This window comes from Lacerta agilis, chromosome 3 (genome assembly GCF_009819535.1).
Source record: "Lacerta agilis isolate rLacAgi1 chromosome 3, rLacAgi1.pri, whole genome shotgun sequence".
Taxonomy (NCBI): Eukaryota; Metazoa; Chordata; class Lepidosauria; order Squamata; family Lacertidae; genus Lacerta; species Lacerta agilis.
The window spans coordinates 21,171,240-21,187,658 of record NC_046314.1 but is presented as its reverse complement, the minus strand read 5'-3'; the positions used below and the strand labels follow the sequence as shown (position 1 = coordinate 21,187,658).

Here is a 16,419-nt window from a genome sequence, read left to right as displayed (position 1 = left end):
GCTTTGGCAGGCCAAACCGTGCTGTAGAAAACTCTGAACAAATAAGGCGTTGGTGTCTGATGCTGCAAAAGTGGCTGCTTTTCACTCGCAGAGGGAACATCTTCTAAGGAATTGCTTTTTCAAGCACTTTGGCCATAACAATTACATTCACATTTATTTGAGACTCCTGGCTGGGTTGGAAAGGTAGACATTTGAAATGAAGATAAATACATAAATGATGAATGAAATAAATAAAGAAATGCAGTGGAAGGGAATTGGGTAAAAATCTTATTTATTTATTTTTAAACTAAATTAAAAGGGCAACACATTTCTGCTGCAAGGCTACATTTACCCTTCTTTCACATCAAGTCATTACTCTTAAATTCTACTAGACTGCAGGTGTTTGGGCACTGTGCATCTCGCATGCAGGACTCCTATGTCTTTTGCCTAGATCTTCATTAGATCACTATAGCAACAGGTCCCCAGTCCTTCATTTGCTTCTCTGCTTTTTCTGAACAGTGGTAAGAGTTGGGGACGCAAAAATTATCTGTGATTTTTGTTTCCAAAAGCAAAATGTGACATATTTCTAGTAGCATATGTTTTTTTTTCAAAATATAGCAGCAGGTTTCTGAACTTCTTCATCTTTTCCTTTTGGATCAGTGGAAAGAGTTGCCTGTTTCACACAGTGGGGAAGACTGTGAAATGCTATGGCACCGTGTGCCGCAGAAAGCAGTCAGCATTATTTTGAATGAAGAATGTAGATGAGCAATAGCCCCGGCTGCACAGAGCCTTCTTCAAAGGACAAGAAAACACCATCAAATGTCAACTGGTGCTGGGAGAACTGGGAGCAGTAAAAATGCCCCCCTTTCAACCTTGTGGAATGAAGTAAACGATAACTCCAAGCTAAATTGTTCTTAGGCATATTTTGTAAGTTTGGGAACAGGATACTTCAAAATCTTTTTTATTTTTCAAAACGCTTTTAAAAACAAAGTTTTAAAACAATTTTAAAAAGGAAGAAGAAATTGTTATATTCCATTTCCATTAGCAGTTATGGGTTGGATGCAGAGATCTCCTAGAGCACAATATATTTCAGGAGGGTTAGTTAATCAAAATCGAGTATACACTTCCAGAGTTAATGCTAAATACATTACTTCTGGTAAATGAGCCACCATAGCTATGAAAATTTGTGTCTTGAGCTTTTTAGACTTATCCTACCATATACTATCTGAAACCAAAGGGGTGCACTGGTTGCAAGATGCGGTTTTTTTTTTCAGCTCTCGTACCCCACTAAATAGTCAGACATGTATCATCACACTTGCCAGTGAAATGCAATAAACGAATTGGGCAGGTATGCCTACGGAAAACAACAATGATGCTCCAAATATTTCATTACTATCACAACAAGCAATATTAGCAAGTGTTGTGATAGCTCCTTATATTGTTTCTTTAAAATATTAGACAGTATGAGCACCAGGGGGATGATATAACTAAGGGTACAAAATGTGACAGACACAAATAATAAAAATTCTTAGTTTGATAAATGTAAGAATATGCTGAAGATCAAACAGGATTTATCCTTGCCCGAAATTCATTGTTTCAAAGGCTTATGTTCTTCTGCGCCCTTAAGTACAACAATTTGTGAAGCAGTAGGCAATCCCTAATACTTCACCAAAGAGCTCAAAGTTGATTACTATGAATTATAGCCTAGAAAACTAATAAAGAATTAGAGCAACAGGTGTTCATTCAAGTCATCAGTCATCAGCACACAGAAGTAGCAAAACTGCTGTTAACAGACAGACAGTACCTGAAGAGGCCCCACGTTCCCAGGAAGGGGTTGGGGACAGAAACCAAGAACAAAGACGTCTTAGTGACCTTTCATACAATGATGTGAAATGAACAGTGATTTCCCCCCCTGCAGCTCATTATCAACAACTGGCAATTAGAAAATCTGCTTTAGTATCAAGCTACAAAAGTTAACATTATAAGAGTAAAGGTAAAGGTACCCCTGACCATTAGGTCCAGTCGCAGACAACTCTGGAGTTGCGGCGCTCATCTCTCTTTATTGGCCGAGGGAGCCGCCGTTTGTCCGCAGACAGCTTCCGGGTCATGTGGCCAGCATGACTAAGCCGCTTCTGGCGAACCAGAGCAGCACATGGAAACGCCGTTTACCTTCCCGCCGGAGCGGTACCTATTTATCTACTTGCACTTTCACGTGCTTTTGAACTGCTAGGTTGGCAGGAGCTGGGACCGAACAACGGGAGCTCACCCCATCACAGGGATTCGAACCGCCGACCTTCTGATCGGCAAGCCCAAGAAGCTCAGTGGTTTAGACCACAGCGCCACCCGCGTCCCTGTTAGAGATGAATAACGTTTACTCTTTAGTGTATTCAGCTTATTTTTTTTTTAATAAGAATTTATTGGCATTTTCATAACAAAACATAAACCCACACCCACACCCACATATATAAATCAAATACAAACACAAATACAATTCTTCTTGTTTACTCACTTAAGAAAATCTTCTAGTTCCAAATCTTAACAATTGACTTCCCCCACCCTCTCTCCTTCGGTTTTATATCCCTATTCTACTTTAATAACATCCTTTCTCTAAGAAATTTATTCACTTACTAAAATTCGAACCTTAAACCACAATCTTAATAACAATTCTTTGGATCTTAACAAATTACTCTTATATAAAATCTAAACTATTCTTCTTCCCTTAAACTGCTGCTAATATCAAGAAATTTCAAAATATCCCTTTTCTTATTAAAAATTAAAATCAAGCTTACTGTCTTAACCCTCCGATTTCAGATTACCATAACAAAGCATTTATATTTTATACTTAATATAGTTCACCCTATCCCCCCTCTGTCCAATGTCCTTCTCCGTCTTTCACCGGAACCGCTCCTCAGATTGTCCTCTTTTCTTATACGTCCACAGGACCAGACCAGCCAGACACCGCCCCCAACCATCCTTGCATCGAGCATCAGGATACACTGTTCATCTCTCGGCTTCTCCCATTCAATGCTGCATTCTTCTATTTGTAAATATCTTAGTTTCTTGACCATCGCTCCCGAGCTCACACCTCGGGGGCTGGATATAACATTCCTAGCCGTTCTCGAGCTGCCACCACCGAGAAACGCTCCTTTTTCTGGGGATCGCCGTGCCAACTCACTCAATTTTTCAAACAACTCCTTCAGCTCTTTGCCCAGACATTCTTCCATAGTATCGAGTATCTGGAAGGTCTCCTCTGTGGGAAATAGATTTTCCTTCAAGTCCCCACTCAAAACCTTCAATTTCCGATTAATCAGTTCCAGTTTCAGTATAATAATCCTTTCTTCATCAGTTAGTTCAGAGTCCAAAACAGTTTCAAAAACAAAGCCCAGCATGGTGAGGATGGGCATAGGTATCAAATTTCAGTTTCTATTTCAGTGTTGTTCATCGTGTAGCAGTACTTTCCCACTTCGGTTCAAAGTTTTCGCGGCCATTTTCTCTGAAACCGGGACGCAAAGACTAAAACTTTCAAAAGGAATATTTTCCATCCTCTTCCTCCCCCAAGGGAGATCTATAAAGTCTCACTCCTCAAAAAGTCTTAACAATATATCCATCCAATAGCAACAGCATCACAATCTGTTATTCTTCTCAGCTCCGAAGAGAGACAGGCAGTCTGCCTTTATCTAAAGCCTCCAGGGTCGTTAAGTCGTTAAGTCTTTAAACTCAGCAGTTAATCCAATTAAGTACTTACGACCTCCAGCTTCTTTTCCTTTCATCTCTCTCAGGTAGAACGTCTCGCTCACCACGGCCAGTTCTCGCTGCTTTTCCGCCCGGTTGGGGCATTTCCCCTAATGGCCCAGCTCCGCATTCCCTTCACCCCCACTCCCCCTTTACAGGGGGAGCGAGGGAAGGGCGCGTAGCTTAGCGGGCCCGCCGGGGAGCCCGAGGCACGGGACGCTCTTCCCGGCCTCACCGGAGCCCCGCGTAGCGGTGGCAGGGCTCCAACCCCCGGGCTGGACTGGGTGGCCTCGCAGCCGAGGCAACCCAGCGACCGCCCGCGATGGCGACCTCGCCGGAAGATCCTTTAGTGTATTCAGCTTAAAGGCAGACCCTGTGCTGTTGCGTTTGATCTTATCTGCTACCTTATCATAATACAGTGGTACCTCGGGTTAAGAACTTAATTCATTCTGGAGGTCTGTTCTTAATCTGAAACTGTTCTTAACCTGAGGTACCACTTTAGCTAATGGGGCCTCCCGCTGCCGTGAGATTTCTGTTCTCATGCTGAAGCAATGTTCTTAACCCAAGGTACTATTTCTGGGTTAGCGGAGTCTGTAACCTGAAGCGTCTGTAACCTGAGGGTCTGTAACCTGAGGTACCACTGTAATTTGTAACCCAATAAATTGGAGCTTTCATTGGTCTGTGTGGACTGCATGAGGTGCTGTCCGTTTCTTGTTCACTCTTCTTTCTAGAATCAAAGAGTTGCTAGTTTTGTTTCATTTTAAAATGTGGAACAGTGATTAGAGGAGGTAGTTTGGGGGCAAAATAGCAGCAACAATCTCCCAGAAAAATGCCTGCGGTGCTCACTGCTTTACCTTGTTGGATATTAAGGAATATGATGTATTATAAGAGGAGTTGGGGCTAAAGACCTTCAGGATTCTCTGGGTTTGATGGCAGGTCAGTTTGCTCATGTTCAGAAACTCTCTCTTATGCAGCCAATAGTTAAAGAAAATGTTATGCAAAAGTGAATTATTTATAAATTCCCAGGATTTACCCAGTGAGGAACAGAGAAAACAATGAGTGCACAATAGCTGGTGGTGGTTGTGGTGCTGTGTATATGTACACACACATGAACCCAAAAGAAAGTGACCGAAAGGCAACTCTGAAATCTGGATTCTATGAACTGGTAGAAATAGAGCAAGGTGTTTCTGAAAATATGCAGAGCACATTCATTTACAGTACCTCGACTTACGAATTACTCGACATACGAATTTTTTGACTTACGAATGAAAAAAGTGCCCGCACACCTACGAATTTTTCGACATCCGAAGGACATCTGTTGGCAGTTTTAGATGGGGTTTACTTGACTTATGAATTTTAGATGCGGTTTACTCGACTTACAATTTTTTTCTGAATTTTTCATTTCCAATGCATTCCTATGGGGAAATCGCTTTTTTCGACTTACGAATTTTTCGACCTACGAATGTGCATTCGGAACGGATTAAATTTGTAAGTTGAGGTACCACTGTACAAGTTTAGACATCCCTCAGGCAAGGTGGATTTTGAAGAAAGAATTGTCACAAATTATGTACATCTTATGGAAAACAATACGTGGTGCTGAGATTTAGGTTGTCTGTTTAAAAAAAACCCTGACACACTGAATTCAGTGTAATAGGATTGCAGCCTTGGTGTTAGATTGATATCATTGCTATTAAAAAAAATATGTGAGCAACTATATGTAATGGCAAAGGGCTGAGTAGCAGTTTAGCTGTCATTGCACCATAAAATTTGAATTGGATTATTAGTTTTGAACCCATGGGGAGGCAATCTCCCAGGTAAAGTGACAGGAGCAAAGCAAGAGAGAGAAGGGGAAGGGGGAGAATGACACCAGATGAAAACCATTCTTTAATTTTAAATGTTAAAATGCTAAAATCACAAATAAGGCAATGAAATGTCCAAGTCAAAGTCATTATTATATTTTAAACTACAAGACCTTTACAAAGAACTTGTCAGTACTGAATCAGCAGCAGTTAAGACTGACTTTAAAATGAACTTCCACCCTTTTCCATCAATTTCATTCACTAAATATATTTCTCCAGACTTGGAGAGCCTTTGAATAATGTGCCTGCTCATGTATTGCAATTCAGCCTAATAGTCACAGTCATTATTCTCCTGACAAGTGCAATAGCATTTTTTTCTAGTCTTTACTTGAACTTATGAAAACAAATCATTGTCTTAGTCATGCACTCCAGAAAATATTTCATTTTTATTTTAAAAAAATAACGTAAAACAAAGAATAGTACTTCATTCTTGAGAATGGTGGAAACTAGAGCCTGCCATGCTTTCAAAACAAATTACTGCAGCATTTTTTGTTGTTGTTTTTAAATATGAATGCTTTTGTTAACATAGTCCATGAAATACTAGTGTGGGTGTATTTTTTTCAGGTGCAAAGGAAGCTAAAAAGACAACCATTACCCTTTGGGTTAAATCTCAGCAGCAAGGACTGCAAACGGCGTTCAGCTAGATGGAGTGCTAAGGAACAGACTCAGATAGGATGCTTTTATGTGACTCCCATTAATAAATTGTGCAGTAGGAACATTTAGAGCCTTCTTTAGTTTTGTATATATTTCTACCACACCGAGAAGTGGCATTTTATGCTTGGAAAATAAATAAAAATGCTCACAGGAAGGTGATTCTTCCAAACAGGTTAGTTTGAGTCATAGCATTAATGAAAATCATTCTCCTTTCAAAGGTCCAGAGATTGGGGTTGATGGTGAACTATTTCCATTTTGGGAGATGAACATTTCCCATCATCCCTAGTAGGAAATGCCCATGTGTTCTATGATGCCAGGCAGAAGGAGGCACTGACCTTTCAATGCTCTGCAAGGGTCCTCAGTTATCTAACAAAGTATGGGAAAAGCAGCAACCTAGATGAAGCCACTACTGGAAGCAGCGACCGTTCCCCCCACCCCACCCCGTCCTGATCCTCAAATAAAGCATTCCCCACCTTGGAGGCAGTATATGGTGCCATGATGGGGTGAGGGCACCATATACCAAGAGGTCCATGCATCCACCAAGAGGTAGGTGTCTTATGTTCCAGTGGGGGGTGCTAGAGGAGGATCACTTCAGTTAAGGTGGGGGAAAATAACTAATGTTCTGCTCACCCACCCCTAGTAAGTTTTTGTGTCTGCCCATTCATCTTTAGGTTTTATGAGTAGACGGAAGATGAAAGCAAATATAGCTTCTAATAATGCCTAGTAGTTTAAGGCTACAAATGTATCTTTTGGGTGCTTTGATTGAAAGCATGTCTTAGCGTTATGGACCAATTCGTTTCAGTATATTTGACAAAAGAGTCCAAAGGCTGTATCTTGATTCTATGCACTTTCCCCTTCTGCTTGTTGTAGCTGAACAGTTTCTAGCAGTTACTTGAAATTTATTCACCGGAATCCTCAAGATTCTATCAGACAACTAAGTGACATGAGCTGGAAATCTTTGCTTCAAGAAACAAAATCAAATTGATCCTTTAAATATCTTTAGCTAATTGCAAAAGCAGTAGACCAGTCCATCCCATAGCCAGATGTTGCCATTATGTGATGTAAACACAGTGTAATGTAATGAGACAGCCATTCTTCTCAACTGATATAAGATTCTGACAACACTGGCAATGCTTTCAAACTTGGATGCTTGAACAAATCTATTTTGTTTCAAGCATAATGAGAGCCAAGAGATATTTTTCTGCCTCTATAGTTGAATGCATTATAATGCATGTCTAGGGAATGTGTGTTCAATGCAGCTTACTCCTTAGCAAGCATGAAGAGAACTGGACTGCCTGAGTATTTTTTTTTAAATAATAATAATAATTCCAGGCTACTATAATGATCAGGAGTACCAGAGCAAAATATTTACTTAAACCATAAAGTATGGCATTAAACTTTCTTGTTCCTGTCCTCCTTATAAAATACAGGTGAAACTCGAAAAATTAGAATATCGTGGAAAAGTCCATTTATGTAAGCAATTGTTTTCATTAGCTACTGGAGTTTAATATATGAGATAGACTCATGACATGCAAAGCAAGATATGTCAAGCCTTTATTTGTTATAATTGTGATGATTATGGCGTACAGCTGATGAAAACCCTAAAGTTGAAATTGTTAATTTGGGGTTCTCATCAGCTGTATGCCATAATCATCACAATTATAACAAATAAAGGCTTGACATATCTTGCTTTGCATGTCATGAGTCTATCTCATATATTAATTTCACCCTTTAAGTTGAATTACTGAAAGAAATGAACCTTTCCACGATATTCTAATTTTTCTATTTTCACCTATAGGACTAGGAGCAAAGAATGATCAGATAATCCCATATGTAGGCGTCAGGGAAGTTATGAAAATGATATGGGCAATATTACATACTTTTAAGGCTGGAATACTATGCACACCTGGCTTCGAGTAGGAATGCAATCATATACAGTACATGTATTTTCCAAAGTCCCATGGAGTTCAGTGAGTCATACTTCTAGGTAAGATAATAAAACAAGGGTGAAGAACCTAGGGTCCTGCAGCTTGTGTTCGACACAAACTTCCAACCAACCAATTTTAGTGATGAATGAAAGAAAAAAAAAGACAAAACCCAAAACACATAACCAGTATGTTATGTATTAATTCAAGGATTATCATATCTGTATTACTATTGCCTGTATTCACATTAGGGGAAAGTAACTGCCTTCCTGTTCCAGAAGGAACAGCTACTATTGGTTAATTCAAGTTCCTGCATTTGGATCCTCAGTCTTATTGGTTCCCACCAAAAGGCAACTTTGTGATTGCTTGAGATTGTTCCCTATGTATCCTTTCTAGACAGTCTTCTGTCCCTATAAATGTAGCGTCCCTCTCCTCAGTTCCCAAGTCTTGTTTGCCTGAATAAAGAGTGTTACATGAAGAAGCTGTCTCCAGCAGATCAATACAAAATATAGGAGAAACACTAACCCAACACAAGCAAGCAGTAGCAGTAAGTTACAAAGGAAGAAAATCAACAACTAATGCATAAGTCATCATTTATCAAGCAGGTGATTTCAATAAAAATCTGAAGTTTTTATACTGAGGGATACTGAAATATGTACTTAACCTAGTAACAACAAAAAATATTATAAAATTTCATGATGAATAAACCTACAAAACCCAGAAGTGACTGGAGGGAGAAGCAGTCGGAACAACTGCAGAGCAGGTAAAGCTTTGCCATCTCTCCCTGCTTTGCAGTAAATGCTGCTGTCCTGCTCTCCCTGCAGAGAGAGGAGAGCCACTGGATCATCCCTTGAAAAGAACCAATCCCTCACTTATTTGCAGCAACTGGCCTTGATCCTGGGCTGGGTGCAGAGCACTTTTTTGCTTCTTAAAAAAAATGTGTCTGACTTCTGAAATGCAGAGGGATCAGTGTTTGAGTTTTTATCTGATGATTAGTGGGCCAGAGTATTGTCTTGCTTATTGTCAGGGTTTTTAGAAAATTTTATTTTTCATAGTGTAACAATAGCAGTTCCAAAGCAGCTAAAAAAAAAAAAAACAGTCACAGCGTGTTGAATGTTTATTGTTAGTGTGCTGCCAAAGTTTTCTGTCGCTGTTATGTGGCTACATGTGTGTGTTTGAATATATTGTATAGCTATTGTATTTATATATACATTTTCCAATGTAAGCGCTTATTGAACATTAATCTCCTGATTTGTCTATGTTTAGGTTATATGACATTGCCACTTCACAGATGTTATTCTACACTACCTGGTGCGGTTTTCCCTGGATTTTCGTACTGGGCTTTTTGTAGCTTGAAAAGCTACAGGATAACTGCATTAGAAAGAAGGCCAATTTTGTGTGAGTAATCAGGCCACCTGGAAGTGCCCTGAGTCACACTGACTTGTCTCACTCACTTCAACCAGTGCTCTGGTATTGCCTATGGTAAGAATCACAATCTCATAAAAGACCATCTCCTGTGTTTCTTTGTAAGGCATTGTTCCAACCATGGCTCCTTCCAGGGATCCATGCTGAGATGCAATGGGCAACCTCCTCCAAAGGTAAGTAGTATTTCAGCCTTGCAAATGACCGAATGATAGAATAAGAGCTGATGGAGGAATGAGGCAGAGTGGTTCAGCAGAACCTGATTTAAAGGAGGTGATGCTGGAACTTGATGCAGCTCCAGGGAGCAGCTTTCTCTGTGGGGTGGCTAATTAGGTCTCATATAAACCCTTCATTATTTAATTTATGTTCCTGGGCACACTAGCAGTTCTACTGAACATATGACGATGCTTTAGATAGCTAGCTAAGTGCTGCTTTTGTTAACTTGTCAGCAGCTCAGAGCATCTCAGGCAGAAGTCTTTATCATCATCATCATCTGCGATGATCTGAGGGTGCCAGGAACTGAACTTGTGACCTCCTGCATGCAAACCATGTGCTCTGCCATTGATTTGTGATCTGTCCTCGTTTGCTCTCACACTGGTTTGCTCCAACACATATCTTTAGCACCTGGGAAGAGGATGTGGGTTTCATTATTTCCCTTTGCCCTATATGCCAACACTCCACATACATAGGAAGAGTGGAAGACACTACATAAGTTGGTAACATCCCTGTCGGTGAAACTGTCCTTTTTTCCAGCTTATGAAATTATTTCGTCTTATCCAAATTACCTTTTCTCCCCTCCTGCTGAAGGAGTGATCTCTAGCTTTTTGAAGAAAACTGAAGTTTGATTAAAAAGACTGTTCTATTTTCCTGCTTAGCAGGATGAATAAAGGAAGTTGCAACTCATCAAATCTGCCTTTGAGGCATTGTGACTGCAACAAAATAAATTGGCATGATGCAGGTGGGAAATCTAAAGAGCTTCCCCAAATTTACAGAAATATACATAGGTAGAACAAATTCTACATACACCATTACTGGTTTTCCAAAAGAGAGAGGGGGAGAGAAAGAACTTTCGACTTGATAAAACAGATTATGGCTCTGAATATATGACATAATTAATGGGACACTATTCCAGTCTGGAACTATGTACACACTATTCACCAACAAATGCAGCTTGATTCACTCAGGTATTGTTATGATGTAATTATCGGCCCTAGAAAAAGGTTATAGGAGTTGCCATTCTTTCAATGCCCCAAGAGTTGCAATTTGGGGCATGCTACTATTTTTGTAAGATGGATAGACAGCCAAACTGTTACCCACCCTTCATAGTAAGCAGCAGGGGAGGAAGCCGCTCGGGCGCCTGGGGCGGTGCACTCAGGGACGGGACGAGCTGCCCATGGGGCGGTGCGCACCACAGGACCTCCAAAGTTTGCCTGCCTCCTCCCATTCAGCTGCCCTACAGCTGGGGGGGCAGCAGGCAGACTGTTTGGGCAGTGTGAGCCTGCGCGGGCCCAAGCTACCGTGGCTCTCCCAGGAGAGACACGTGGCTCAGGCGTGCTGCAGGCCCCGCAGTGAGTGCCGCTCAGCATTTTGTCATGCCCCAGTGGTGACACCCGGGGCAGCCCACACCCACACCCACCGCACCTTCCTTCCTCCACCCCGATAGTAAGGTCTTGGAAGCAGACAGGCAACCCTTGCAGCTGTTTCAAGGTAAGTGACCGATGTCCCAGCCAATGTCCAGGCTGCTGAATTCTGCACAAGTTGCAACCTCTGGACGGACTGCCTTCAAGGGAAGTGCCACACACTGCCAATTGCAATAGTCTAATCTGCAGGCTACCACAACCACTATAATGTAAGTACCCTTGGGCTAAGAGAAATGCATAGCAAATATGTGTATGGAGGCATACTAAATGACTGCAGCATATTTGCAGCCTGGCATCAATACAGAGAAGTCAAGGAAGCTGCCTGTGCGCAGTATCTCCCATGTGAATAGGGCACACTGGATATCTTGCTCACATGCAATTGCCTATTCACTTTGAGAATAGTGGCAAGTCAGTGTGTGGAGATGCCCTAACCCCCAAGTTACTGCATCCAAATTTTTACTGTGACTGAACTACAAGAACAAGCCCTTTTTATGAGGAATTCTTAACTTCAAGTTGAGCACACTCTTCTCACATTAAATTGTCCTCTTTTTTTTAAAGTCACATGTATAAAACTCTTACCGAAAATCCAAGCCTGTTCTTTTCCCATTTTCAGGAACACCTGGATCAGGACATGTGTCTGATGCAACTGCGTCCCCACCTTGACTCACTGTAGCAGACAGGGGGGGAAAAGAATTAACAGTTAAATTTGGGAAGATTAATATGCGACTGTCTTTGCAATATACTTTAAATACAACTTCAGGGAGGTAAAGTCATAAAGTTAAAATGCCTGAGTGGATAAGGAGAACAAGGTTTTTTGTTGTTGTTTTTTTAAAATCCATATAGGATAAAAAAATGCAATAGAGTTGCTCGATTTCATAACCACTGCTACATGAAATTTTTACGGAGGCTTGTTGTTTTGGTGCACATTTCGACATAAATTTATCCTGCACACTTTTGAAAGTTCTATTAATTCTAGCCTGGTTAATAGGGAGAGGTTGCTGTTAGATTATACAATTTGTGACTTGTCTCCTTTGTAAGGGAAAAAAAATAATACTTATTTGTTCCTTTAAAAAAATGCATAGGAATTACAAAGGAAACAAATCTTGCTTTAGATGTTTATCACTCACACTCCATTTTGCCACCTGCAATATAGGGGATATTAATACCTTTCATGGGGATTACAACTAGATAATATATGAGAGACACTTTATGTGGGATAAATCAGCCTCATAAAACCAACATGCTTAACTCTAATGCATGAATGGGTAAAGACCACAGAGGAAGCTATCCTGCTAGGTTTAGTTAAGTCACACACCCTCACCTAGGGATGAAGGATTACCAGTAAGGAGGCCTAAACTGGATGGTTCAAGCTTAAACCACATGGTTTAAGGAAGCCATCTTTGTTTCTGTACAAATAATTTAGGAAGTTTTGCCAAAGTCTTTTTTCATGGACACCTCCCATTTATTTTTATATCTGCAAAGCAAATGTGCACATCTTAAAAGTGCCTAAGTTATGGATGTACTGTATCATCCTTCTTTCAAGTTCCCCCTTTTTCCTTTCTTTTTTAACCTCTTACAAAGATGTTTAAAATGCATTGGAGCATCTTTTTAGACTCATTTCTCATAGTATAGGCTCAGGTCTTTCACACATATTTTTCCACCAACAGGAGGGAGCCAATGTAAACATTGGATTAAGTAGTCACAATGTCCCCAGTGGTGATGGGAGTTGGATCACAGACAGAGAAACAAAAGCCCACTCCTTTTGAGAATAATTGGCAAGTAATAATGAGAACCTGACTTTTGGCATCTGCTTGATCAGTCCGAAAACTTCATGTGCTGCCAAATATATATATATATAAGTACTTAGAGCAGGATGACTTTACTACTTCATCAGTGCTGTGATTCCATTCTGGCACTGCATTTCAACGGACATGGTTTTGCTGATAAATTCACCAGTGCAAATAATTGTGATCTCTGGCTAGCCAATCCTGTGCAGACAGCTGCCTTGGTTTCAGTCAGATCAATATATATTGGATTATATACAAATGTATCTCTCCATTTACAGAAGGCTCTTTAATCCAGCAAAGGTTTCCATTGAGGGGGAAAGGGGAAATGATTCCCCTATGACACCCCCCCCCCCAAAATCTGCTCCAGAGAGTTGGAGGAGCCCTTTGAATAGCATGGCATGTGCCCTGTTAAGATGCAGAAGGGAGGGGAGGATTTGTGAAAATTAACTTTCCTCCCCTTTCATCAGCAGAGGGGCAAAACTAGGTATGACTCACTATCCATTTATCTAGTCACTTAATTTTCATCCTGCCTGTTCATGCCAAAATACTTAAACAAGATTACAGTTGTTGTTGTTGGTTTGTTTGTTTAGAAAAATCAATTAATGATTAAAGCAGAAAAGAATGAGAAAAAAGAAATATAGGTAGTAACAACACAATAAAAATATTTTTTAAATACTCAGGAAGGCAACTATCATTAGAACTCACTTTAGATAACTTCAGATATTCTGAAACATGGGATGAAAAAGAGTCCAATGGACATGGGGGACATTCAGAAATTTTGGTAAGAATGTGAGCCAGTCTTGTATCCTCTCCTTCTACTCATTTTTTGAGACCATAGATACATGGCCCTGGATATTTTGAATTGTGTTCATATTACATTTTAACTCCCCCCCAAAAAACCCCCCACATAATTCAAAATTGAAAAATTGTACATATACTCAAAAGGACAAACACAATTCTATATCAAATTATTACTATTCTTGCTTAAAACAAATGGGATTTAAATGTGCCCAACACTATTTTGACACTGCCCTGCAAATATGATCAACAAACCATGGTGGATCTGAAAACCTCATTGATCTCCATGAAGACCCTTAGTGATCAGGCAGGGATTTAAGAACACACATGTACCAACTTAGAATGATTTCACTGTGCAAATTGAATTAGAAATGTCCACATGGGTTATAATAGATGACAGATGACAGCATTTGAATTGAATTGATGGGAGAGGAGGTGTAAAATATGGTTTTTGTTTTCAAAGCAATGATAGGTTTAAAAATGTGATAAAGTGATATGACTAGGTATGTGCGTTTTTGTCAAGTTGGCAGGGGTGAGGGGGAAGCATGATGACAAACAGGTTATGTACAATTAAGAGATAAAAGAAATTAATTCTAATTGCCTGTTCCAAAGGCATCACAATTCACAGGCAATAGATGAAAGGCCTGGCGTCTCTCTCTCTTACTCTCTCTCTCTCACACACACACATATATATATGCACACACAGAGACACAGACATGCACACTTGTGAAAAGAGGAAGATGACAGAAGTTGAAAATGTGTTGCTTTAAGACTTTAATATCTCAATTTTGTTAGTCACTGTAATATAATGTACATGCCTGCAAATAGAAAGCTCGTGTTCTAAGTGCCAAATTGCTAGCCGCAAGTGTTACTTCCCCCATAAAACTGAAAATTGCATTCATTACAGTACATTTTCAGCATACAAATCTCCACAAATCTTTGCCTTGGTTAGGCTATTAATTCAAAAAGGCACAGAATATAAGCTGTTCTCTCCTATATTTCCCAGCTAGTGAGTCAGAAATCAAGTGTGTGTGTGTGTGTGTGTGTGTGTGTGTTTCCTCTGTATTTATACAAAAATACTTTTCTTCCCTTTAGCAGTAGCTGTCTTCAAGTGGCAGAAATTATGACAGCATGAGAATTGAAAAACCACCAAAAATAGTATTTTCATATGGATTAAAAATCAACATTTAACTTAAACATACTGTACAGATGAAGTCGGACACAAAACTTTTCTCAAGCCAAGTTCCAAAGATGTTGGGGGTTTTTTTTGTTACCCAGCTTTTTTGAGAATATTCACAGGCTTCACCCAATTGTCAGCATAGGCTGGAGCTGCTTTTACATCACAGAGACACATTAAATGTAAAGCACCAAACACCAGCAATCCACGTGTAGCTACTTCGCCTGACAGACTAACTATTGCATTCCTGTTCCTCAGCTCCAGCCGTTCCCACTGGTGACTCATCAGCCGTAAGTGGAACCTGGACTAGGGCTGCACAAAATGCATTCCCATGCAGCAATGGTTTTAGCAGGAAACGAACCAAGGGAGCAGCTCTCAAACAGAGTTTTTGTCACTTCGGGGTAAAAATATAATGATATAAAAATGAATATATACAAATGAGTTGAAGTAAAAGGTACACACTTTAATACCAGTGACATTTAGGGAAGTAGTCTTAGTCCACTGACCACATACCACTGGTTCCCCCTCTGACCTCTGGGGATGAAAGCCTTTTCTTCACTGCCAATGGTTGGGTGCCATTTGGCAGCTTTGGGTGGTTGGGATAGCCACCAAGCCTGAAATTTTGAACTGCCCAATCATGGTCAGGCAGGGGGTGGAGCCTGGGTGATGAGCGGGAGTCAGAAAGTCTTCACTCTGGTCCACTACCTAGGAATAAAAGCTGACTGCACCTGGGTCACTCAGTGCAGTTGACCAAAGAGCAACCCTCCGCCCCTCCTTCACTTCATGCTGCTGTTGTATAACTTGCATCTAAACCTTCACTGGATTCCTTTTGCATCATGTATATTGACCTTGCTATGGTCTGACAATTGTTGCCATATTCAGAGACAGGAAGGAATTTGCCCGCAGACAAATTGGGTCCATTTGGAGATTTTGCCTTCCTCGTAGCAAGTGTCACAACTTTTGGTGAAAAGGGCATTGGGTGGAATCCTAGTCCATTACAGGGTTTGGGGTAAAGTGGTACATCACTTCACCCTTTAGCAGGTGCAATCACAGGGTACCTGGTTAGAGGGTTCTAAGTGGAAATCTTTGTCCAGAACCCAAGTCTGGGGCAGAGGGGCCACTGAGCTTCCAGCAGCAGCTGGGATTGGGCCACATCAGTGGACCTGTGTCTTGACGTGGTCCGTACCCCAGGCATGACCCTGCTTAAGCCTGAGCCAAAGTTTACCTACATCTGTTAGCAATAAAGTTGTGGCCAATATTTAATCCCAGATGGTTTGTCTTGTCAAGTTTATTCCATCACACCATTGCAATTGTCTTCACCCACTAGGGTGGAAGGGGGTGTTGTGATTGGGTGCACAATTTTATCTAAAGCATTTCTGCCTGTCATACACAGGCAACAACCATACCTATTTAAAAGAAAAATCTATAGAAGAAAACAATACATTT

The 16,419-nt window shown here is 40.6% G+C and overlaps 1 protein-coding gene across 1 annotated transcript in view; it reads right to left on the bottom strand.

The window, feature by feature from the left end:
* CSMD1 (CUB and Sushi multiple domains 1) overlaps positions 1-16,419 on the bottom strand; it is a 930,570-nt gene that overhangs the window by 282,603 nt on the left and 631,548 nt on the right. Inside the window, exon 8 of the mRNA XM_033142996.1 lies at positions 11,791-11,878. Coding sequence (XP_032998887.1) covers positions 11,791-11,878 — 88 coding nt within the window. The remainder of the gene's footprint in view (positions 1-11,790; positions 11,879-16,419) is intronic.